Raw genomic sequence first — 25,488 nt, forward strand, 5'->3', positions numbered from 1 at the left:
CAAAAGCAAAGCAAACAGATTCTATAGGGGCCGTTTGGAGCATCAAAGCTTGTACTCTACTTACAACCATATCTAATCTCTCTTGATGCCGTCTGATTGTTTCTTTAAAGGCCCAGGTGTTTTATCTTCAACAACCTTGTCTAGCAGGTCATTCCACACATTATGATGCCCCCGCTTGGGAAAGTATGTCCTGACATCTGTTCTGAATTTGATTCTCCTCAATTTCCATTTTATAGCTCCTAGTTCTCTTCCCTTGGTGGGGCTGAGTGTAGTAATTCAAGATGACATTGTCTATATCATTTAAGATTGCATTCACTTCACTTAAATTTTCTTGTAACCAGCTCTTTTTTCCCCTCTCCCTCTTCTAGCTAGCTTCATCGTTATATAATATTTTAGTGCTGGCTTAAAATTCATTGTCCTTCTCTTTCCCCTTTCAGAGAGTTTTTTTTTAATGGGGCAATCAGTGTTCATCACACTATGCAAAAAGTGTCTGGATGGAGAACTTGATCACCTAACTATGCTTTTTCCGTTACAAATCAATCTTGAAGACTTCATGGTTGAACCAGTGCCACTAACCTACAAGTCTGTAGTCAAAGAGTTGGAAGAGAAGTAGACATTTCCTGCAATTTCCCTTTCAAAACAGGTAGATGCTGCACAAGATATTTGCAAACATTTGTTCAAAGAGAAGCCACAAATCCGCGTGGATATTCACTTCTAACCAGGTGCAAATTTCTGGGTTCTAAGACTTAGGCTCATCTCTATGAAAAAAATTGAGCCTATTGACAAGCTCAGTTTCAAAGACTTTAAGGGTTTCATGCATGAGTGAATGGACTGGAAAGTAGTTGGAGGATCAGGATTGTAAGAATTAAGTCTGACATTTTCAAGGAGGCCTGGAGATTTGAATGTGGGCTTCCAACTCCCTCAGGCAACTTTGAAAATATTAGCCTAGAAGATTGAACGGTAAGTGCATCATTGCAAGAGCTACTGTTTTTCTGGGGTGACTTTACAGCATTCTGGCTAGCTTCTCTCCCTGTTTTGGAATCAATTGGATTCATTCCAGGTAAGGCAGCATCTCTGAATGCAGAGCAGGTGGACTAAACAGGGATTATTCGCTATTCCAAACTGAAGGACAGCAACAAGTGGCTTCAAGTTGTTGGGTTTTTTTTTTTAAATTAAAATAGCAAGGTGAGTTGGATGACTTATATATAGGAAACTTCCTATTTCCTTGTACCCAGACTATGCTACGTTGTTAGTTTTGCACAAACACTCATGGCTGCTTTTAAAAAATATAGCAATAGAGCTAAATCAGACTGATATGTCATCCTGCAAGGTGTGTGGTTCATTCTGGGGGCCAAGGGTATATTTTTATTGTGGTTTCAAAGGCAGAGTCTGTTCTGCTTATGACAAGGTCAGTGTGTATAGTGCATTGGATAGGGATTCAGGAGACCTGGGTTCTAGTCTCATCTTTGCCACTGACTATTTGACCTTGTGCAAATAATTTCCTGCCTCTGTTTATCCGCCCACTCTTTTTCTGTCTTGTCTATTCAGATTGTAAGCTCTTTGGGGACAGGGACTGTTTCTGCCTATGTGTATGCATAGCCCCTTGCACAATGGAGCCCTATTCTTGGTTGAGTGTTACCATAAAAAACAAATGTAATTAGTAACAGTCCCTCGCTTGTTTTAAATTTACTAAGTCAAATTACAACTTTCAATGAGAACTTCTCCCAATCTGATTATTTATATGCCTGCTACACAGCCCACAAGATTAGTGGGAGGAATAGTTTGGGATACTGGTTATTACCTGGGAAAACATTAGAAGAACTTCTTCTTCACAAGAAGAGCAAATTCCTGGTCTGTGATAGTACAACTGCTTGTAACACATGGAACAAAGTGAAGTGCTCTCCCGTTCCTTCCTTTTGCATTCCATCTTTGTATTTACCCTCTGAAAAAGCAGTCATCACCTCTTTCTTGAAGGCTTTGCCTGAGCTTAGACAGAAGCAACTACTGCCTGCCATCGGAAATCATCTAAAATTATCTAGTTAATTTAAGGGCAGGAATAGATTAAAGTGTTATGCTTTAGGAAACTCTTCCAACAGATTTCAGAGTAGCAGCTGTTAGTCTGTATCAGCAAAAAGAAAACTAAGTAAAACTATTTCTCCATGTTTATTCCCACCCCAAACACACACTGTTCCTCACCACTTCTTGTCAACTGCTGCAAATAAACCATTCTGATTACCACTACAAAAAGTTTTTTTCTCTCCCGCTGGTAATGACTCACGTTAACTGCTTGACCTGCGTCTGATGAAGTGGGTATTCACCCACGAAAGTGCACTCTCCAAAACGTCTGTTAGTCTATAAGGTGCCACAGGATTCTCTGCAGCTTTCACGTTAACTGATCACTCTCGTTAGAGTGTGTATTGTAACACCCATTGTTTCATGTTCTGTGTGTGTGTGTGTGTGTGTGTGTATATATATATATCTTCCCACTGTATTTTCTACTGCATGCATCCGATGAAGTGGGCTGTAGCCCACGAAAGCTTATGCTCAAATGAATGTTAGTCTCTGAGGTGCCACAAGTATTCCTGTTCTTCTTCCAACAGACTTATATGCTTTGGGGGTATTCCCTGCCTCTCCTGTATCGTCCCACCAGACCTTGGAAATTAGAGCCACTTGAGCCCCCTTTAAAGAGACAAACTTCTGTAAAGATAGATACCATAGACTTGCTTCCTAGATATTTTGGCCACTCGAGGGGGAATGAAGCTTATTCCAATCTAACATTCATTTTCAGGAAGCGAAGTCTGCGTTTGTTCAAAGAAAACCATCCCAGCCTTTGACATTGACTTTTGGGATTTATTTTAATACAATAAACAATGCTAATCCAGGAAGATCAGTAGAAAAATCTCATAGTAATCATGTGAATTGACTAAGCCCAGTTTCACCACACTCCATTTTACAATTGCTTCTCAGACAACTGCCTCAGACCTGATCGTTTTCACACAATCAACTCAATTTGGAGCATCTCGGTTGTTTTCAGTGGAAGGATGGGAAACGGATGGGCAGACACCAATGGTTTCAGAGCGTGAAACTTTTTAAAAAAAGTGTATTTATTTCTACTTGCTCCTTGGGCTATTCATGCATTTGCATTTTCACAGCACAGTGTGTCGATCATAATCAGTTCTAAGTTTCCAAGGAGCCTAGCTAGAATTACAGTGCAGCACATGCCAGCAAATACCACGATACTGAACAGTGAGAGCATTTTTCTCCTGACAAGTGACCAAATTCCTGTGCTAGGCTGCCTTGTCTTTAATCATAAAAACGATCAATTTGGCTCACACGGATTCTGAGTTGAACTCAACCCATACTGGCAGGGAAAGAAATGTCGCAAAGAACATCCCTTTGTGTCACTGTAAAGTTTGAATAATGGGGTATACTGGCCCTTTAAGAGTAGAGGGGGCCAGAAGACCCCGTTCCAGAAAGCTGGACTGAACAAAGGCCCAGGGAATGGCCTGGAAGTGGAAAAGAGGAAACAGGCGTAGAAATTAGAAGTTGGATGGGGGAAAACCCCAGGACACTGTTCCTGAAAGGGCCCTGGATCAGGAGCTCCCCTCTCTTCCAGACAATTGGGAGGAGGGCAGTATATAGATTGCCTTCTCCCTCAGAACAGATGAGACACTGGCAAGAGAAGGAAGCCAGAACCAGAAGAGTAAACTGCAGGGGGAGAGAGCCAAGAAAGATGACTAGAGCAGGCTGTAGCAGGGGACAAGCTCTTTGCGGATGGCAGAAGAGCCAGAGACAAGTACAAACCATTGGATTGCAGTGATGGACTTCGTTGGTGGGACTGTTAGGACCCATTGATGGGCATTGAATGAACTCAAAGTGTAGGCTGGTTGGACCTGTAGGAAGCTGTGGGGACCCTGAAGAGGGAGAATGGAGGAAGGCAGAGAATGTTGTGAAGCCCAAGACTATAACAGGGTTAAAAAAAGAACAAGATAAGTTCCTGGAGGACAGGTCCATCAGTGGCCATTAGCCAGGATGGGCAAGGATGGTGTCCCCGAGCCTCTGTTTGCTAGAAGCTGGGAATGGGTGGCAGGGGATGGATCACTTGACAGTTACCTGTTCTGTTCATTCCCTCTGGGGCACCTGGCTCTGACCACTGTCAGAAGACAGGATACAGGGCTAGATGGACCTTTGATCTGACCCAGTCTGGCTGTTCTTATGAGGCTGCTGCAAAGAGAACTGCTCAGTCAGTGGCAGCCCTGTTATACTTTGTGGCAGATCAAACTGTGTTGCTTTCCTAGTTTTAAAAAACGTGAGATGTGCAGAAAAGCAAAACCAGTGCCAGAGCAGCAAAACATATCCAAAAATAACCAGTGCGGAGCTGAACATTCAATACATCGGGGTGAAAAAGTCAGCAGCTGGTAGGGTGCGTGTGTGTGCGCGCCATCCTATTTTATACAATGAGCTAGCAGTCTGTGAGAGCTGGGCAAGCCAGACATATTAGTAATGTAGGTGTGTTATCGTAGCGCTAGAGGTTCCAGCCAAGATCAGAGCCCCATTGTGCTGGGCACTGTACAGGGCTGGACTGGCACTTTGCCGTCCACCCTGCGTCAGCAGCAGTGTGTAGCTGCATTGCCCCAGAAACAGAGATGGGACCCAATTGTGACTGAGTGACATCTTGGTCCCTGCTGCTGCCTCTTCCTTCCTCCTATGCAAGTCATCACAGCTGTGCTGGCCAGCATGGTGGGTGGAGGGGCAGGGACAGGCAGGGTGCCCAGGTTTTGCCCACTCCCATTCCTTCTGCACAGGATGGGAAGTAGCAGCCTAGCAGTGACTGTTCTCCCACATGGCGCGTGCTGGGGAGTAACCAGGCTCCTTACATTCCTTATTCACCTATGCAGGCACATAGCCAAGACAATGATCTGGTCCATACTATGAGATGGTCCCTGCCCTGTAGGGAAATAGACTAGATAGATGGAGGATGGAAGAATGGTGACATCTTAGGTGTCTTCCACCTGCAGTTTCCATGCCGTCATGCCATCCCTGGGCGCTGCACATAATCCGACTTGCATATTTGCAGTGCTCTTCTGGCCTTGTCTCATGGCTGCTGAACAATATTCCCTAACTCCCTCTGGTCTCAGGCACAGCATCACAGGTTTGATGAAGCGTACAGAACGTTGTCTTTCTATTGGAGGAGCTCATGGCACCATTTTGTAAAATCCACCAGAGGGAGGGTGACACTGGAGCAAAAAGAGCTGCAAATGGTGTTTGATTTTTGCAACTGTGCCTCAGCTAGATACACAATTTCAATTTCCAGCTATGGATTGAACACCTGTATTCTTTGTTCTTACAGACATAGAAAGCCATGTCCATTTCACATGTCACAAATGAATCCCTAACATGCTACACGCAGGGGGTCAAAAACTTGAGCTCTATTGCTCCCAAAACTGCAGTTAAACTCAGTTAGGGAGAATAAAACAATAAGCTTGTCCTCCTCTGGGGGAGTTCTATCTGCCATGCCAACCAACTTTATTCCATAAAACAAGGCCCCTTATTCTTGGAGCAATGCGCTCCACTTGCATAGAGCCTGAGTATGCTGGCTTTACGTAAGTGAAATACAGAGGGGTTTGGGAGCTGAGATCCAGCCCCCAATACCCAGGGCAAGGGCGTGGGGATACTACGCTAAAGAATGGGACGGTATTTTATTTTTGTGACCTTTAGTGAATCAATGGCAAAACTGGGTCTGCAAAATAAGAACTGATCACTCTATACTAGAACAAACTGATCTTAGAGAAGTTGTGTCTCCACCTTTTGGCAAGGATATGGGGATGCAGGTGCCCAGGGAAATAATGAAATGCAGCAGTCAGGGAGCAACTTGGACAGGTCCCTTTTCTAGACCAGTGTTTGCTGATTAGGTATCAGACCCTAATCCTGCCACTAGCTCTGGGCAGAAGCAGGGATCTACTCATGCAGAGACAGTGGCTTGATTGGAGCCATGTCTTGTAAGCGCTCTGGAAAAGCCCAATTTTTGCTCTCTTAGGTAGTTAAGTTGATTTTAGTTCCAATGAAAGACTTCTGATACGATTTTATTTCAGCGATCAAATGTGGACTATATGATCTCGCAGGGAGGAAAAGGGTTCAAAGCAGAGACTTGGAACAAGAAACTGACCCATGTGAAACCCAGAGATATCCATGTGACCCAGGAGCTGTCTGGAGTGCTGAAACATGATGAGGGCAAAACACAGCCGCCTGATTACATTTTTACAGTACTCTGCAGTGACCTGTTGGCCAGTCAGGAATGACACTAGCAGAGTTCAAAGATGCTCAATTCAGCCTTTCGGGGAGGGAGGGGGGACTTTTCTCAGACATAAGATCTAGGACATTCTTTTCTCACTTCGTAGATTTTGGAGCCAGACGCTAAGTTGGTATAAATGAGTCCATTTACTTCAGCGGAGCTACACTGATTTACACTCAGGGGGACCTGAGCTTTTTGCATTTTTGTGTGTGTGGTTTAACAGAAGAGGAATAGTACTGATTGCTTTATGGTACTCAACATCTATACACACATTTTCTTGCACACTTTGTATCACATGTATGAATCGCCACTATCCAACTAATGATAATGTAAAATAATTCTTCTGGCTCGTGTATTCAAATAGCCATGACAGCTAAAATCTGTTCTCATTTACACCTGAATAACTCCATTAACTTCACAGGGTTTCAATAAGAATAGACAACTTCAGATGCTGGAGTTAGATTTCATTCTAAAATGAGTGTTCACTTCCAGAGTGTTTACAAACTGACTGACTTCATTTTCATCAAGATTTCTTAGCTGATTTAGTAATTTGGAAAGCAAGACACTCACGTACCAAATATTGATCTACACACAGCATAGGACAAATTCTGCTGTCTGTTAAAACCAGTGTAACGCCACTGAAATCAATTTATGATGCAAACATTTAATTTAACATGCAGGTTCCTAAATCTAAATATAGAGCAGAGCATACATTTTTGTTTTTAATTAAGTCAAACTTTGTCACTGTCATATCTCTATATAAAGAGGATATTCTGCCAAGGGCAGAACTGAGTCCTACTACCTGCAAGACAATATGTTGTGCCACAACCACTTTAAAAGAGTTTTTGCAGAAGCCAAAGAATGTGCATGCTGTTATAAGAGTGCGTACGGAAACACACGCCAGTTAATAGTACTGCAGTCTTCACTAAGAGGCACTGCAGTTTTGTAACCCAAATCCTCAGGCAGAAAGTGCCATGTACATCTTTCTCTATTGTTGTACAATTTTAGTAACTATGCATTATTCAGCAAGGGGTTCAGTGATGATAAAAGGATACATTTAGCTGAAAAGACCAAAGAAAAGTGAATTCCTGGATTTGTGTCCCTTTATATAAAGGGACAATTGGAAATGTTGTATGCCATGCTGTGGTGTTGGCCCCACGATATTAGAGAGACAAGGTGGGTGAGCTCCAAGAAAAGATATTACCTCGCCCCACCGTGTCTCTTTAATGGAAACACTGACATTTCTAGCAAGAAATAAGCCAGTGACAAATTCTGAGAGCAGATTAAAATGAAAGTACAAGCTGCCTTACTACATATTAGACCAGGGGTAGGCAACCTATGGCACGTGTGCTGAAGGCGGCACACAAGTTGACTTTCAGCGGCACTCCTACTGCCCAGGTCCTGGCCAGGGGAGCTCTGCATTTTAATTTAATTTTTAAAAGAAGCTTCTTAAACATTTTAAAAACCTTATTTACTTTACATACAACAATAGTTTAGTTTCAGAGGGGTAGCCGTGTTAGTCTGGATCTGTAAAAGCAGCAGAGAATCCTGTGACACCTTATAGACTAACAGACATTTTGGATCATGAGCTTTCGTGGGTGAATACCCACTTCGTCAGATGCATGTAGTGGAAATTTCCAGGGGCAGGTATATATATATATGCTAGCAAGCAAGCTAGAGATAACGAGGTTAGTTCAATCAGGGAGGATGAGGCTCTGTTCTAGCAGCTGAGGTGTGAAAACCAAGGGAGGAGAAACTGGTTCTGTAACTGGCAAGCCATTACAGAATTTGGTTATATATTCTATACTTAGAGAAAGAGGCCTTCTAAAAACGTTAAAATGCTTTACTGGCACGTGAAACCTTAAATTAGAGTAAATAAATGAAGACTGGGCACAGCACTTCTGAAAGGTTGCTGACCCCTGAATTAGACTTAGGAGCTGTAACATGGCTCTCTAAATTAAATGTTTTCCTTGGTAATTTAGCTGCCACATAATGAAGCTGAAGTCTGCTGGAAGGTGCCACCTAGTGGATTATACAATAAATTTAAGTTTAAATCCTTTCATGAGGGGAAGGATGGGTGAAGAAAACAGATTTTCGTTTTTGTTTTGTATAGATTTTTGTGTTATAGTAGGAAATAAAAACGTAGCATCAGATCTTAAGTTGCAAGAAACCTGATATTTACTTTAGCTGTAACCCCAGCAGGAAATCGTATTGCCACAGATCTGATATTTGCATTAGCCTAGCTTTACTGCTGTTATGCTTGCAGTGAAGCTTCATCATTCTGTTGGTTGTTTGCGCTTAATTTAAGAAATGAATCAACTCACTGTTTTGGGGAAGTTCTGTTGCATTTTTAGACTGCTGTTTTATGATTATAAATCATTTAAATTATGGTATTATAGAATCCATTTGATTCCCTGATAAAGAGCATTCTTTTTTAATTGGGACTATCGCCAGAGGACTGATTTGAGGCAATCATGCATGTCAATAACATCATCAGCCAATGGATTAATGGCACAGTAAGTTGTGGATGTCTGTTAAAATGGCACACAGTGTTTCCTCTAAACCTGTTTACAGTAAGTTGATATTGTGATTCTGTTTGGTGTGGGAGCTTTATGCACTTTGGGTGCAATTTATTCCAATGCAGAAAGCCCAGCACAGAACCGTAGGCACTATTTAAGCCCTTGGGATGATTCTGACTCTTTGTTTCCCCTGCTGCTGTATTATTGCTATCAGACACATACATCTTAAATACTGTAATGTGCTTCATGCTTGTAAATTGCTTATTTTTAAGGACATGCATTACAAGTAAGTGAATGTTTACTTACAGTGTATTCCTATGAGTTTCCACTTTTGGGACTATCACTTCATTGGTATGTTTACTTCCACTGGGGTACTAATTTAAAGGATTCTATCCGATCTTTCATAAGCAATTAATATATCAGCTTCCCCCACCAATTCATAGTGGTTATAGATGTCTTGGCCACACCATTACAGTTAAAAGTCACATAGTCATTTCTACTATGTTCCCTGTCTTCACACAGTTTAGTTTTATCATACACATTTGCTCTGTGATGAAATTTGGTGTAGGATGTCACTCTGCAGCCCATTGTTTTTGTTTTGTTATCCTTAGTCATTTGAATCTGCTTCAGAGTTAAAACAAATGCTGCAAACTGGTCAGCTGTAATGCCACTGAATATTATTAAAACTGATGTAAAGTTGGGGCCATCTAAGAACCTGACACTTGACACCATGCTACACACCATGGCCACTCAGGATTTAATGGGACTAGCAGGCAGAGAATTTAGATGTGCCTGTATCCAAAAGCACAGTCTGTACACTCTGAGCTAAAGAAGAATGTCCATTAGCTGTTTGCAATATAAATCTTACAACATGAAGCTAAGCAGTTCTGATTCCATCCAGTAATAGGCAGCAGTATGCACTGATGCTAGTTAGTCCCTTGCAATTGTAAGGGTAATATTTTTTAATGTAATAAGAAAAGAGTGCCTGATCCTACAGTTGGTCCATATGCATATCTTCTCTGCCCAGGCAGAACCAGTTGAAGGAGCAGGGGTATAGTGCAGGTACAACAACTTTTTTAAGGTGTTTTTTTGAGTATCCATCTGTCTTCATTTATCTACACACATGCAATTCCCACTGACTTCAAGAAGTAATTCAGCAGGAGAAGTGGGCAAGGAGCTCAGAATCTGGCATTTATATGCTAAGTGATCTGCAGGTGCAAAGGAAATATTATTGTGTGCAACTTTGTAAGGTCTGAATTGCCACAGCTGCTGAAGCAAAAACAAAACGTACACCAATAACAAAAGAAGTTACATGTTCAGAAATGGATAAATTCATAAAAGCAAGCAGTTAAGGTTTTTAGCTCTACCTTAAATTCATCTTTGCTGTGTCTAAATATTACAGCACACATGAATAAAGTGTAAATTTTGAATTTCTTTGCTTTAGGGATTGAACCCAGAATCCTAATTACTACGTTAACAAAGTATGTTGTTTTCAGATTCACAGAAAACTAGTTTTACATTATAACTTTTATGGTAATGAAGCTTATTTACATTTCCTAGTGGGTGTGAGAGAGACGTTCTCAACCCCTCAATATGCCTATAATTACTAACTAGTCTATAAAGACAAAATAAGAATGTTCAACTGTTAAACTCTAGCAGGCAAACAGTGAATTAAAAAAACCTGCTGTTGGCAAACAAAATGAGTATCTGCACCACAGGCACAATTAATTCAGTAATTGTGCAAGGAGCTAATGGTGAAAAGACAGCATAGCCAACTCTTTGCTCCATTGCACATCTCTCTCTTTTTTGGTCTATTTAACTGCATTGTTGTACATTTAACTCTTGATGTGTCCTGTCTGCACTTTTCCACCAATTCAAAATAGATCATTGCAACACTGTACGTCTAACTCCACTTTGTTGCACCTTTGTCTATTCCTAATCTTTGGAGGCATTGAACAGCTATGTCCCCCACTAACTTCCCTGTGAGTTGGTTTGGGAGATCAGCATGTTTGAAGATCAGGCTATTGTACCCCCAGCCTTTTGAACCCCTGGATCCTTTGCACCCCAACATTTTGCACTAGGTCGCATCTTGAACCTCTACTCTTTGCACTATTGAATTCTTTCAGCCTTTTCTCCTGTGCTCCGTTGCACCCGAGCCTTTTGAATTCTTGCACTCCTAGCAGCCCTCGCCCTTTGCAGTCCTACACCCCGGGCACCTCTCGCCTTTTGCACTCCTGCCCCCCAGCGCTTTGCATCGTGCACCTCCTAAACGCCTAACACTTTGCTCCGTTGCACCGCATTGTAACCTCAGCCTTTGCCGCTTGCTCAGCCCCTGCTGGGTGCGCGGGTTTGGGGGACTCGGGAGCGCAGGGACCGACCCCACCAGTAACTCCTGCCCCCCGCAATTTTTGCCCCCAGTTCACCATCAGCTCTGCAGCGCCGGACTCGGAACGGCGGCTTGAGGCCGGTCGGTACCATTCACACACGCCGGGGGAGGGGACGGACGTTGGAGCCCGAGCCACGGTAGCCCGGTGCGGTGGGTGTGGCCGGCGGGGGGGCGGGGCGCTCTGTGAGCGCCCCCCCCGCGGTGGGAGTGGTAGCGCCCGCCCCCCGGAGCGGAAGTGCCGGAGTTGCGGCTCGCCCGAGCTCTCCGGCGCTGGCGCGCGGGGAAAGTTGGGCGGCGGGTCGGGCTCGGCGGCGGCTCCGATGCGGCGGAAGCAGAAGCGGCTGCTGCAGGCGGTGGGGCTGGCGCTGGCCGCCCTCGTCTTCCTGCCCAACGTGGGGCTCTGGTCCCTCTACCGGGAGCGGCAGCTGGAGGGCGGCGCGGGGGGGGCCGCGGCCGAAGGGGAGGCGCAGGTGAGCGGCAGCCCTCGGACCGGGGCGGCGGGGGAGCGGCTCCCTCCATAGGGGCTGGGGGGCGAGTCGCCTATAGGGGAGGTGGGCGCGGGAGTTCGATGGGGGGAGTCGCCTATAGAAGTGTGGGGGGAGCTGCTCCCTCCATAGGTGCCTGGGGGAGAGTCGCCTATAGGGGCTTGGGGGACAGCAGCTCCATGGGGGTTAGTCATATATAGGAACGTGGGGGCAGTGGCTCCTGCCATAGAGGCTGGAGGGTGGGGGGAGTTGCCTGTAGGGCGAGCGGGGCGGGGGTTCGCTGAGGGGAGTCGTGTTAGGGATGTGGGTGGCAGTGGCTCCATGAGGAAGGAGTCACCTATAGGAGTGTGGGGGAAGTGGCTCCCTCCATAGGGGCCTGGGGGAGAGTTGCCTATGGGGATGTGGGGAACAGCAGCTCCCTCCATAAGGGTGGGGGGAGTCGCCTATAGGGGCGTGGGGGACAGCGGCTCCATGGGGGTTAGTAATGCATAGCAGCGTGGAGGCAATGGCTCCTGCCATAGGGGTTGGGGGGGCAGTGGTCTTTGAGGGAAGGGAATGGCTGCAGAAGGGAGCAGCTTGTTCCTATGTGGAGCAGATGGGAGCAGCTGGCCTCCTATGGGTTGGGGAAGCTGCTGCCCCTATAGGGGCTGGTTCCTGTATACAATGTATGGATGGAGGAGGTGGTGGCGGCGGCGGTCCGGCTGTCCTTGGGCTGAATTTGGGAAGATGCGGAAGAGGGATGCTCCTCTTCCCTGATTCTCCCTATGGGTGGTGGGGATGAAGAGCTTGCCCCTATCCTTCCCTACTCCCTGCCCCCCATTTCTCCCTCCCCCCCCATTTCTCCCTCCCTTATGGGGTGAGGGTAATGTAGTTGGGTCTCGTGCCCCACTTTGCCTCTCTCTAGCCCTCCTAGAAAGGTGAGGATCAGCAGGAGGAATAAATATTGCTTGCTTTTCCTATATTCCCTAGGGGGAAGGATGAAGGGGGCTAGCAGTGGCCACCTGGTGCCTCCATTCCCATATCTCTGGAAGAGTTAGAAATGGGGGAGGCCCATCTGAATGTTCTTCTTATCCTTTCGGAAGGAGCGGGAGACAGGGGCCACATTCACCTTTCCAAGGAGGTGGCAGTGATGAGGGGGCAGGTACACCTTTGTTCTTCGTGCAGTTTTGTTTAATTGGGGGGTGTCTTGGGTACCTGACTGTTCAGTGTCAAAGTAGCTTTATCTGGCTTGAGTGAAGCTTCCTCGCTTCTTGATTGTCATAGTCTGAGTTCCCTTCTTTGTCCCATTCTTGGTTTGTTTTTGTGTCATTAAGAAGGACTGGGACTTGAGGAGTATGAATTATCAAATCAGTTCAGCTTCTCCTTTGCAAGGCTGTCTTTGTTCAGAATAGTTTATGCTCTTAATTGTCTAACTCTTTACCTCTTTGGAGGCTTGCCATTGCAACTGTGCCATGAAGGTGTAGAAACTTGGGATCCTAGCTGCTCTTTAGTGAGGAAGAGAGAGAACTCTCCGAGGAAGACTCCAACTGGAGATTTGCGATTCCCTCCCAAAAAGAAATAATTTTTAAGATTCAAATACTTGGTAGAAACCTTTACAATACAGTATAGCGATACAGGCGTGGTTATAGTCCTGTCCTTGTGGTGTTCTTAGCTGATAATGAAGGGGACCTCTCCGTGTCAGCTTATATAAAACATACATGACTTCTGAAATCTGCAGAGTTTTTTAAGAAATCTGCATAGTGAATATTAAATGTTTGGAGTTGTTGCTGCTGCCTTATACCTGCACTTTGGTTGCATGCAGTGACTTTTTTTGTAGAACTCTTTGGTTATAAAAATCAGGTCAAACTGGCCATTGCTCTATAACTTCATGTAATTTGATATTCTGTCAAAAGGAGAGCGATGTAAAATCATGTGACCTGTTGGAGAATGTGTGGGAGGAAAAGGAAGCTGGCTTTTATGCAAAAGAGAGTCTCTAACTTCTGATTGGGACATAAGATAATTTTCTAGCTAAGTTTTTAAAGGCTGAAAATATGGTGAGAATTATCCTAAATTCCTTTTTTCTTTTGATCTTTCAGAATCATCACTGTAGAATTGCCTTAATCTTGGATTAGCAGTGAGCCTGTGAAGCTCCTTTGAGGTGGTCTGCCACTATTGCCCTCTCTCTCCCTTCCCCCATATCTTTGAGTTTTCCATATGTAAGAATCTCATGTTATCCTTATTGAACAGTGGAGTTCATATTCTGTATCTTATTAATGTTAATATTTTAACACCTATTTGATGCATGACAAAAATGTCAGCAGATTTTGACCTGTCTTTAGTTTTGACTCTAAACTATAGAGGGCAGAAACTAAAGCCTACTATGTGTGTGGGAAGTCCCTAGGATATCTTGGTTGCTATTGAAATATTACTACTGATTAACTTCCAGTAGCACCCACAATGTGCTTGTTGCTTTAATAGAAAAAAACAGGTATTATCCCTGTCTTAAGGAGCTCACAATCTTAATAACTCAAACTGGGTTTTTCTAGACACTGAAAATATAACTAATCTAAAATCCTGTTTTTAATATAGAAAAATAAAAGGAAAGATGCTAAACATATTGAGTAAAAGGCTGCTTAATCTCCTTACAGTGCAAAATAACCTTTTACATAAATAATCTCTGCAGCTGTTTAAACCAAATCACAGAATTATAGGGTTTTTACAGCAAGAATGAGTAAAATTATGCGCTTGTGTGAACTTTGCAGGATCAGGCCCTAAGATAATAGCTCCTGTTATCACTGAAAGAAATTCTCCTGGAGGAGGAAGTTGGTTGTGTTGGCACAAATAACTTCAGCTGCAATGAAATGAAGGCAAAAGGATTGTTGTTGTCATAGATTTAGCCTCTAACTAACTAAGAAGTTTTATTGGACACAAGGGTACCTCATCACATTTCTCTTCTGGCCTCTCCTTCTCAGTGCTGATAAGTATTAATGATTTTGTCATCTTTATTTATCAGCTTCCAGTTTGTAAATCAGATAATCTATATGGCATTCTCCAATACTGTTGTCTGTGATGGAGCCAGATCAGAGAACTGATTTGTTAACAGCAAAACTTGTAGCTTTGTAGAATACTGTGCTCCTCAAAAAGCTGTAGGCAGAACAGGGAAAAATATTTGCCTGTTTTTATCTTTAATTTTGGCTTTTCATATAGTCCCATTTTATAAAAAGGCTTAGTGGAATATGAAATGCCTCTAATGTTGCATTAAATTGAGCTGTTCAATAAAACCTGCCTGCATTATTCCCTTTTAGGTAGGATATAGTGTTTACTGCTGTCACTTGATTTTTTTTCTTCAGAATAACTGCACCGAACAAATTTTCAAAGTAACAGTTGGATTAAAATATAAAAAGCAGTTCCAGGAACACACAGATGCAAAATTCTAAAGTGTACTAGGGATCTGTCTGATTGTCTTCCTTGTGTTGCCTGTTACCTTTAGCATGGCAACAGATCAAGCCAAGGGATTTTACCCTGTTTAATCTTTGTAGTGGCTGATAAATGTATCGGAAAATTAAGTATTTCGGAACCATGTAAATATATTCTAGGAAAAATTATGCTAAATTGTTTCCACATAAACGAATAGACAGCTAATCACTTACATATTTTCATGCTCAGGTGAAACATGATGCTGGCTGAAAAGAATATTGATGGTATAAAACAGATTAGTTCTGCTGGCATTCATTATTTTTTCCATTGGTTTTGTTTTGGAGCTCTTAATGAAAGTTTTTTATTCTGGTGTAAGAGGACAGGGCCACAAGAAGTCACTGGCTTTGCAGGTGTTGGAGATACTAATGTAATGAGTTATACTTTACAGTAACCTATTCAGAAGCATCTTTATACCATATTATATTGGTATAAGTGATAATCAGAAACTATAAAGTAAGAAGTCTGTTGCTTCTCTATTCCTCATTATATGTAACTGTGCTAATGGCGGGCATTTAACATAGGAACATCTAGTGGGGACTGTATGACCTACAGGTGCTCTATCCCTTCTGTTGACAACCACCAAGGCTACTAGTTCAGTAGGTCTTACATTCTAACCTCAAATTTTATAACTGAACTGGTATGCAAATCTCCAGATTCTCAGGTAATAAAGTTTGTAAATCTTACCATGTATTCATCTTTTTTTCTCACTTAAGCAAATGTATGATAGGTCAAACAGTGTGTGCTGCAAACTAAAATATTTCCCTCCTATGAGTTCTGTCATAACTGTTGTTTAAATTAGAAAAATAGGGATGCAAATAGGAAAATAAGGCAGCCTACACCTGCTAAAAACAAAGTATAGCTGAATCCCACAAATCCACATTTAAAATGGTCTCTTGGATTTGTTTTCTATTCTAGCACAGAAAAATGAGATTTCACTGCTGTGCTGGGAACAGGACGAGTGTGAGTTTCTTGATGTATCAGCTTCCTATCTTCTCAATAATGCCTGAAAGTCTTTCCCCATCACTTTCTAGTTTGCAGACATTACCACTCCCATTAGTGGTGGTCCTGCTAGTGCTGGTTATTGAGGTTCTTCTGTATATTTGTTAGATGTTGTCTCATTGCTTCTAAAAAAAAACTTGACATACTTGCCAAAACTTAAAATCTGGCAGTCTACAATGGGTTTCTCCTTCACTGTTGGGGAATGGAGATTCTGCTGGTGGTGTTTGAAGAATGTTAGGATAGCTAAAATACTTCTGTTGCATGCAACACCAGTGTATTGTGAGTGCTGACTGTGATCCACATGGATTTGTGGACTGCTGATTCATATTAGGTAAATACTTGCATAGAACCAGTCTTCTAATGGTTTAAATTGTAGTTCATTATTATACCTCTTTGGTAACAGTCACCAGATCTCTCCTGTCTGCAGAGTGTATCATAAGGGAGTATAGGGTTTTTAAAACACCCTCTCTTTCCCCCTGTAATTTATATAAGTGTAAGTAATCTTCGGGGGAAATTTTCAGGGGACAAAAACTTGCTTTTTATGTATTACTCAGAATTTGCCAAACAATAACAGTATTATTATGAAGTAGCTACTATGATGTCTATGCGGCTTTTGTTATCAAATAATGTGGGTGCTTTACAGAGCAACCCTTTAGCTGGTTATAGCAATAATATTTACTCTCTAAATTCACTTGTATATGTGATGGAACTATATAAATCACATTGATTATTCAGTTTGTTGCCCTCCACTGTTAGTACAAAAGAGTAAAGCAAAGCCCATCCACCTTCTGATGATAGATTGACTATTTTCATAAACAAGTTTATTGAAATTGTATTTATAATTGAAAAATTGAGTTAAGTAAAAAGCTTTACCTGGTGAGTTTGGGGGACCAAACTATACGTTTTAGCAAAAAGTAAGGTTTGACTTTAAAAGGTTTCCTATAGTTGCAAAGATGACCTTCCAATTGTGAACTGAAAATGAAATGATGTGATGTCTTCCTGTATCCGTAGCCAAACTGTGGTGCTACTGTTGTTGCTGATGTCTCTGTCAAGAAACTACAAAGTAAAATTAGTGACCCTACTATTCCAAATCCTGAGTAGCTGTGAAACTGTCAAGAATTGTCAGTTTCATGCTGCTGCTGGGGAAGGCTGTGAGCAGTAGCAGTGGAGCTATTCACAGGGGAGGAGGACCTAAGCAACAGTAGCTGGGTGATGGGATGGAATAGCTGACATCCTGTTCCATAACAGCCAGGGGGAACTAGAGGAGAGAAGATAACTTTCTCATTTCTGGCAGCTGATGAGAAATGGGACTTCAAATTGATGAGATATCTACTAACCAAAGCCTGATATGAAAGACCTTCGTGCAGGGTCTAGAGCAGTGCCTTGACAGAATCCAGCACCCGTCCCAACTACCGGGAGGTGTCCTAAACCTTACTGAGATTCCATCACTGTCTGCTTATTGTACCTTTGGCTAGCCCAGTACCTGATAAAGCAGGATCTGAAAAGTTTCACTTTTGTAGTCAAGTATTTTTACATCGGGCTCATGGGGACTGAAGTCCAAGTGCTACAACTAAGCAAACCTGTTCTGAGAGTGACTCTTGTTTTCAGTATGGTAATTGGCAAAGATCCCTTATTTCAGTGTGATTGTGCAACAGGGAGATTGTTCTGAGACTGGACTTTTTAAGCAGCACAGATGCTTTATGACACTTAATAAAATGAGCTTTAGGTTGTAGCTGGAAGGCTAACTTTGCACAGTTGTTGCTACTGATGAAGCTACAGGGGGATTTGGAACATCCAATGGAGCTAAAGCATGGAACCAAAATAGAATTTTTGACTGAGACAAGGGAGTGGAAAATTGCACTTTCTGGGATTTCTTCTTTCTAGTTTTGACGTGCCAGATGACTCCTCTTAGCTGAGACAGCCATGTAGATATAAGAGACAGGTGGGTTGTATTCCAAGCACCTTATGTTGCATGAGCTTAAAATAGTTACTCTTCCTTCTGTTTGCTCTTTGAGATCCCTTCCCTTTATTAGAGATTCTGGCTTTAGTCACTTTAAATTGACTGTGTGTCACTTAAAAAAAAACAAACAAAAAACTGCAAGGATTTGCTTTCTTCTCTTCACTGATGGAAGACTTTTTATTATTACTATGAAGACAGTTTGTAAAACTGTTCTGGCTTGAAACATCTGCTTTTTACATCATGTCACTGAACACCCTATCATGTAGTTGTCTGTTTTTCTATAATGAATATGGATCATATGTTGACTGTCAAGATTTATGTACAACCAAACTTAGTTACAAATTTACTTCCTAGATCAATACTTTTGGGTGAATGAGCAATTGGCAGCAGCTTATCATCAATGGCAATTCTTAAATGTTGTATCTGCTGAACCTGCATAGAATATAATGAAGTTGACCCCAAATGTTTCCTTCAAGACTTGTAACTAGAATTTCTTTATTACCTTCCCCTTCCCTGACAGTTGAATATAATTATGTCACAATGAAAGGATAACCACAGCAGTGGATGTTATCAGGACATTTGTCCAAATGTCATGATTCAACCTTTACAGGCAAGAGAAACTTTGGACACTTCATGTATCAGCAGATCCTGTTTGACGTAAACACTGAAGAAGTTGATGTTACTGCTTGAATGGCAGTCTAAGCACAAGTGTTCTCTATTCCTGTGTTGTTTGTGTATAATCTTCCCCTAACTTTTAGAGATGTATTAGACGGGTAGCCTTTAAGTCCTTTCTGAAAAGTCATATCTTAGCCAGAGATGTTGCCCAATAACACTGTGCCTGAAATGTCACTAGAAGTAGAATTATGTGCTGCGTAAGGTTCTGTCAGATTCAATGCATTTCTTAAATTAAAGCAAAGATAGTAAAAACAGTTTGGCTATATGCCAACATATCTATGAAAAACAGCCGTGGAGCTAATTTGGTACTTTCCCATCACCCCTTTCCTTAATGCAGAGCTCCCATTTGTAGGCGTGCATCTACACCAAATATAATCTGTACTTGTTTTTCAGTATCAGTGCAGCTGCGCCAAAGTGGCATAGATGCTAATGCAGACAGAACTCAAGTATTCTTTAATGAAAGAGCTAGGCCCTCTCTATACTTGTATTTAAGCTACTGCTCCCTTTAATGTAGCTGCATCATTGGTGGAAACTTGTAGACAAGGCCTAGGAGAAGTTGGAAATTATCCTTACTAATTCTTATTTTGACTCTGCCAAATGAATTGCTAATGCTCTCCTAAATAACTTGTTTTTATTACAGTGCTATGGTTGAATATAAGTGGCATAATCTAGACATGTACATGGCTCAGCATGTGGACTGCACTGCTTCATACTGTCCTTAAGCACTCCAAGTCATTCCCAGCTATTGCTCCTCTTTGTCTGACACTGTATTAAAACTCAGCTGTAGGGTTTTACCCCTACAAATCATTTGAAACTGACAGCGTGCATGTGGAGTAACAGAAAAGCAGCTAGTACCTCTATGTAGTGCATTCTGATGGTCTTAAATCACATAACTGTTACTGGAAGTTAACATAATTAGTATATAATATTATGTGCAAGGGGAACAGAGTTGGTGGTTTCCCGAACATCTGTGCATGTAAAATCTGTTAATAGTACGTATTTATTTGGGTGTTATCTAATTTGATTGTGAAATTTCTTCTGGATCATTTTTCTCAGAAAATGGATGAAATTCTTCCATAGCAAAACAGGTGGAAACCAGTTAATAAACTTTACTTGGTGTAACTTTCTAGGTTCAGAACTTTCTCTGGAATGAGAAGCGGACACCTCAACCACTAGCTTGTATGGTTTTTATTTACCACCCAGCAGAACCTGCAGGTATTCAATAGCTGCTGTAGACTTTGATGAAAGTGGTAGGAACTTAATGAGAATGACATGTGAAAGTAGAAATCAACTAGATCTGCAGAGTTCAAAGTCACTCCCCTAGTTTATAACGATGAGGATGCAAAAGAAATTGTATTGCAAATCAACCTTAACCTACCAGCTTTCATGTCTTAGCAATTAATTTCTTCATAGAGTAATAAACATTTTTGTGATGGTGTAATAAGGTCTCTGTGGATGTGTGTGAGAGAACTACTCAGGTTTGTCAGACTTAAATTTCTTCTGAATGATAGGTCTTTTGTAAACTGACAATTTTAATGTGCTTATGGGAGGTGTTTCTGCAACATTTTTTTAAAAAAAGTTATGTTCTCTTTAATCATTGGTGTTTTGTTTCGGTTTTTGCGCTTCCACCTAATCTTGTAGTGTTACATGAGAAATGAAGGCAATGACCTTATTTACAAGGAGTAAATAACAATAACATAATTGGGCGTAGTGATGGCACTTAAATTGATACTCTCCTCTGAATGAATTGCAGCTGTCCATCTGAAAGGATGATTGTGTAAGCACCAAAGCAGTTCATGCTGCAGAGTCATGAGTGGCTGAAAAGTCCAATTCTTGAGCAGCAGTCTTGCCACATCTGGTGCAGACATAAGGCCCAGGGCCAGAAGATGAAACTAGTGCTGCTTGAGGCCTTCTGTGTTTTCCTGTTAGCTCTCTTTGCTTTTCTCTCTCTCAACCACCTCTTTTCAACTTCTGTGACTTCCTGGTGGAGCACAGCTCTCCAGTGTGTAGCCTGTTGCTAGATGCCTCTTCCTAACTTGCAGTGTCAGTGTTGAAAGTTTGCAAAGCCTTCTTGCAAATGTCCTTGAAGCTGAGCCTACGTCGGTCCAGTGTTCTGGAGAAGCAAGCACAAGTTCAGCATACAGGAGGTACTTTAGAATGCATGTATCCAGTACATTTGACAGCCAACAAAAATGTCTGTGTTTAAGAACAGAGATTAGGTTTGGCAATTTTGCTTTCTCAGGTACGTCGGTATCAGGAAGTTTGGTTTCCCAGTCGATATTTAAAATACAATGCAGACAGCGAGTGTGGAAGCTGTTTAGCATTCTCTCATGCCTGCTGTAGGGGGGCCAGGTTTCGCTACCCGCCACAATGTGCTCAGGATGCATGTCTCCTAAACTCCTTATATTGGTGTTCAGTGTCAGTTTTCTGTTGTTCCATATATGCTTGATCAGTTGATCAAATGTGGCTGCCTTTCCAGTGCAAGAGTTAACCTATCTCTAGATGACGAGCTCATCTGATACAGTTGATGCTAAATAGCAGAACTTGTGCACAACTTCTAGCGTTGTGCTGGCTATTAAAACTTCTGGTGCAGTAAACACATTTTATCTCATAATCCTTGTTGTCTTTAGATGTGATGACTTTAGACTAGCATCAAAGCTAATGCAAACCTGTTGAAAAGTTTTCTGGAGTGCCTCTTCACTATGGGGGAAGAGCACTGTTGGTGAAAAGAAGCTCTTTTATCAACAGGTGTTTAACCTTGCTTTTTTTCTCTTAGATCTGCATAGTTGAAGAATTTTCCATCTGCTCTTGTATGGAGATGTTTACCTTGGGTGCTAGATGAGAGAGCACAACAAATCAGCAAGAGTGTTGGTTCTAAAACACATTGCTGTTTGACGCCTTCTGGATTTCAGAGCTATCATATTAATCATCATACTGAGCTGTAGCCTTCATGTCATTATGAAATGGTCAAATCAAATAGAGGAGAAATGAGAGGCAGCAAATTCTCTGTAGCAATTGAACAAGGCCCTTTGTGCTTACTAGGTCCAAAGCCTTTGTAGGATCTATGAAGGTCATACAGGGGACTCAACCCATAGCATGTTGTATTGGGTTACGTGTGCCAGTAGTAGGTCTGTCTTTGAATAACAACTCTGTAAAAATGGTACCTAATGTATTTACTCAGCATAGCTAATTTTGAACACACTAACTGGGAGCAGATCTAATGACTTCAGTGACAAAACTCGCCTTTCTGTTTGCTTTTTGTTCCTGTTATGACAGATCCGTTGCAGCTAAGAGGGAGCTGGGAATGGTCATTGTGCTCTCTGTTTGGGCATGCTTTTCTGCAGAGCTACCACTTAGCTATTCGGTCCCCAACCTGTAGCAGTGCATGGGATTCTTCCGTCCTAAGTGCAGGACTCTGCACTTGTCCTTGTTGAACCTCCTCAGATTTCTTTTGGCCCAATTCTCCAATTTGTCTAGGTCACTCTGGACCCTATCCCTACCTTCCAGCATATCTACCTCTTCCCCTCAGCTTAGTGTCATCTGTGAACTTGCTGAGGGTGCAGTCCGTCCGATCATCCAGATCATTAATAAAGGTGTTGAACAAAACCGACCCCCTGGGGCACTCTTCATGTTACCAGCTGCCAACTAGAAATCGAGCCGTTGATCACTACTTGTTGAGCCCAATGATCTAGCGAGCTTTCTAGCAACCTTACAGTCCATTCATCCAATCCATACTTTTTTTAACTTGCTGACAAGAATACTGCGGGAGACTGTATCAAAAGCTTTGCTAACGTCAAGATATATCACATCCACTGGTTTTCCCCTTATCCACAGAGCCAGTTGTATTATGTATTATCCTGCCTAATGCAGTGAAGTCGTACAAGTGTAGGACTGGAAGGGGACCTCAATCAGTCATCTATCTCAAAGAAGGGGGCTAGGTGTTAGCAGAGGATGATTATGATCCATCAACTTTTGAATTATGGGCCCAGCACACTTCTGCTGTTTTTATAGTTGTTGAAATGAAAACTGACGGGCCTTATTTGCCAATGCTTATTACTTTGTGACACCACTTCTTTGTACAGCATACCAAAGGAAATGCTCTGTGCTGGAACATATGTTAGTGATTAGTGGGACCAGCACTGCAGGATAAAATAGGAGAAACGTGGCTCTGTGTGGAAAAGCTGAATGGGCAAAATATAGAAGAAGGAATGTAGTGGCTTTTGAATTGGCTTTAAAATATGAAAGGAATAATGTAAAAAATATATTTAAGCTTCTGTCTTTTGAAATGGTATGTTCCTTGCAAGTCATTTCAGGTTTAACTTGCTGAGACACCGCATCCCCTTTGTTTTCCTGTAGATTTCTCTGCGTATTGTATATAGTTCCCTTTCTATAAAAAAAAAAACAAAACACCTTTTCTGCTGACCCTGTTTTTTACCCTTTGCATGAGTCATGACTTATGCTTGTGCTGTTTGCACCTTTCTTGCCTCTTCTGTTTATATTGCAGTACATTTAAAGCCTTGGAAAGGGAGAGACTCAGTACTACAGATTTGATGGAAGTATAGTGCAATCTGGTGCCATGAACATTTTTCTCTTCACCACCACACTATCCCCTTCTCTTAATTCTTCTTAAGTAACACCCTTGCTTATCCCTGCTTTGGTTTTCTCTTGACCAGAAGCTGCCAATCATGGTGAAATATGTCCAGCTGGTGTTCCTTCTGATATGTGCAAATGGGGACTGATGGATAACTTGAATTCTTGCCATCAAAGGTGAAAGACTAGTTCACTAACATACTGTACTACTTCCTGTTGCCTGTACATCTCTCAAATACTGGATGACTCAAAACAGGGTATTTCTCTGATAAATCATAACAGGCCCCATATTGTGTTTAAAATGTTGTTTTTGTGTTGCTGCTTCTTTGAAATGTGTTTAATGGCAAAAGTAGTTTTAATGTATAGCTTAAGCTAAAGGAAAGAAACTTGGGGTTGGAGTAGCCCCAGGACCAGATAAACTAATGTTTTTTCAAAAGCTATTTAAAAAAACCCCTCATCTGCTTGCAGCATTGGAAGAAGGGGTTTCTGCTTTAGTCTTGCTACTGTGGATGCTAAAGTGGGCATAATTACCTCCTCTACTGCAATAGCAAGCAACTAATTTATTCCTAGCTAAATTCAAATTATGAATTCATTAGTCATGACTCCTGTCCTGTACTCATTATCATTGTGACTTGTCTACCTACAAACTTTTGTGTACAGATCTTTCCCACTTAGCAGCTTTTGAAGCTTTTTCAGATCTGTTTATTGTACATCATGTGGCTGGAGTCCTTTCCATTCTGGCCAATAACATGATCATTTACAAGTAACTCAGTATTTAGGAATGTAGAAATACATTTTCTGGGGTTTGGTGGGAGGAATAACTACTTCATGGGAATTGTGGGGAAATCTGTAAAAGAAAAATGTACAGTATTCAAAAGGAAAACATTTCTCACAAAGTAACTCCAGTTAGAAATATTACATTAGTTTAGACCCCTTTCTAATAGTCTTTCTGTAGCAAGTGCCTGAAGAGCCAAATGGCTTGCAGACACCTGTACCAAGAAAGCAACTTCCCCAATAGTACAGTAATCTGACTTTATATTGTCATACATACTCTGCTGGCTTCATGAAAAGGGACATTTGGGTTTTCACTGGTAACTAAACCCAATGCTTAAAGATCTTAGGAATTCTCAAAACATCTAATATGCAGAGAGCATCTCTTAAGGCTTTGTGATTCCTTTTTGCTTTAACCTTCTGAATTTGTAAACGAGATTCCTGCATCTAGATTCCTCCTTAGCCTGTCAGAGCTGTAAAGGGAACTGACCTCTTAACGTTTCTTTGTAATTCTTTGCCTGTTTAGACCAACAATAGTAGTAAAAAGACTATCCACTTTTCTCATTTGTATGTCACATCTTAACAGTAATAGCATGGCTGCTATCGAATATTATTGAACTCATTGAAGTTAGGTTCATTCATATGGAGTTCTGGTTTTCCTTGCTGGTAATCTATTTTTTAACAGAATTACCAGTAAAATGGCCTCTCCAAAGGTTGCCACTCCTGGACATTAAAAGAAAGATAAAGATTATGATCGGAAAAGTAACAATAAAGCATTGATTCATCCCTTCCCCTCTCTTTCAGTGATAATTAAATGAACCTAAGGTATTTGTGTGTTTTTGCTCATTAGCTAACTTACTTGATGCATTGTTAAGATAAATGTGTGCGTAGACTCCAGCAATCTCATTATGTCAGTAGACTAATGAAAATTTTGCTTCTCTGTTCTAACCAGTCTTATCTGTAAATGTAATTTCATCACAAGCTTATAGTGAATGGTTCAATGTCAGTTTTTCACACCTCCTCAGTGCTGCTGAATTTTTATTCATGGATTCATATAGTCTAGGACTGAAAGGGACCTCAAGAGGTCATCAAGTCCAGTCCCCTGCCCTCATGGCAGGACCAAATACTGTCTAGACCATCCTAGATAGACATTTATCTAACCTACTCTTAAATATCTCCAGAGATGAAGATTCCGCAACCTACCTAGGCAATTTATTCCAGTGTTTAACCACCCTGACAGTTAGGAACTTTTTCCTAATATCCAACCTAAACCTCCCCTGCTGCAGTTTAAGCCCATTGCTTCTTGCTCTATCCTTAGAGGCTAAGGTGAACGAGTTTTCTCCCTCCTCCTGACG

The 25,488-nt window shown here is 41.8% G+C and overlaps 1 protein-coding gene across 1 annotated transcript in view; it reads left to right on the forward strand.

Moving 5' to 3' along the window:
• Nucleotides 1-11,422: 11,422 nt before the first annotated feature.
• GALNT10 (polypeptide N-acetylgalactosaminyltransferase 10) overlaps nt 11,423-25,488 on the forward strand; it is a 133,455-nt gene continuing 119,389 nt past the window's right edge. The window contains exon 1 of the mRNA XM_075068191.1: nt 11,423-11,667. Within this exon, the coding sequence (XP_074924292.1) occupies nt 11,518-11,667 (150 nt within the window). The 5' untranslated portion in view covers nt 11,423-11,517. The remainder of the gene's footprint in view (nt 11,668-25,488) is intronic.

This window comes from Chelonoidis abingdonii, chromosome 7, assembly GCF_003597395.2.
Source record: "Chelonoidis abingdonii isolate Lonesome George chromosome 7, CheloAbing_2.0, whole genome shotgun sequence".
NCBI classification, from domain to species: domain Eukaryota; kingdom Metazoa; phylum Chordata; order Testudines; family Testudinidae; genus Chelonoidis; species Chelonoidis abingdonii.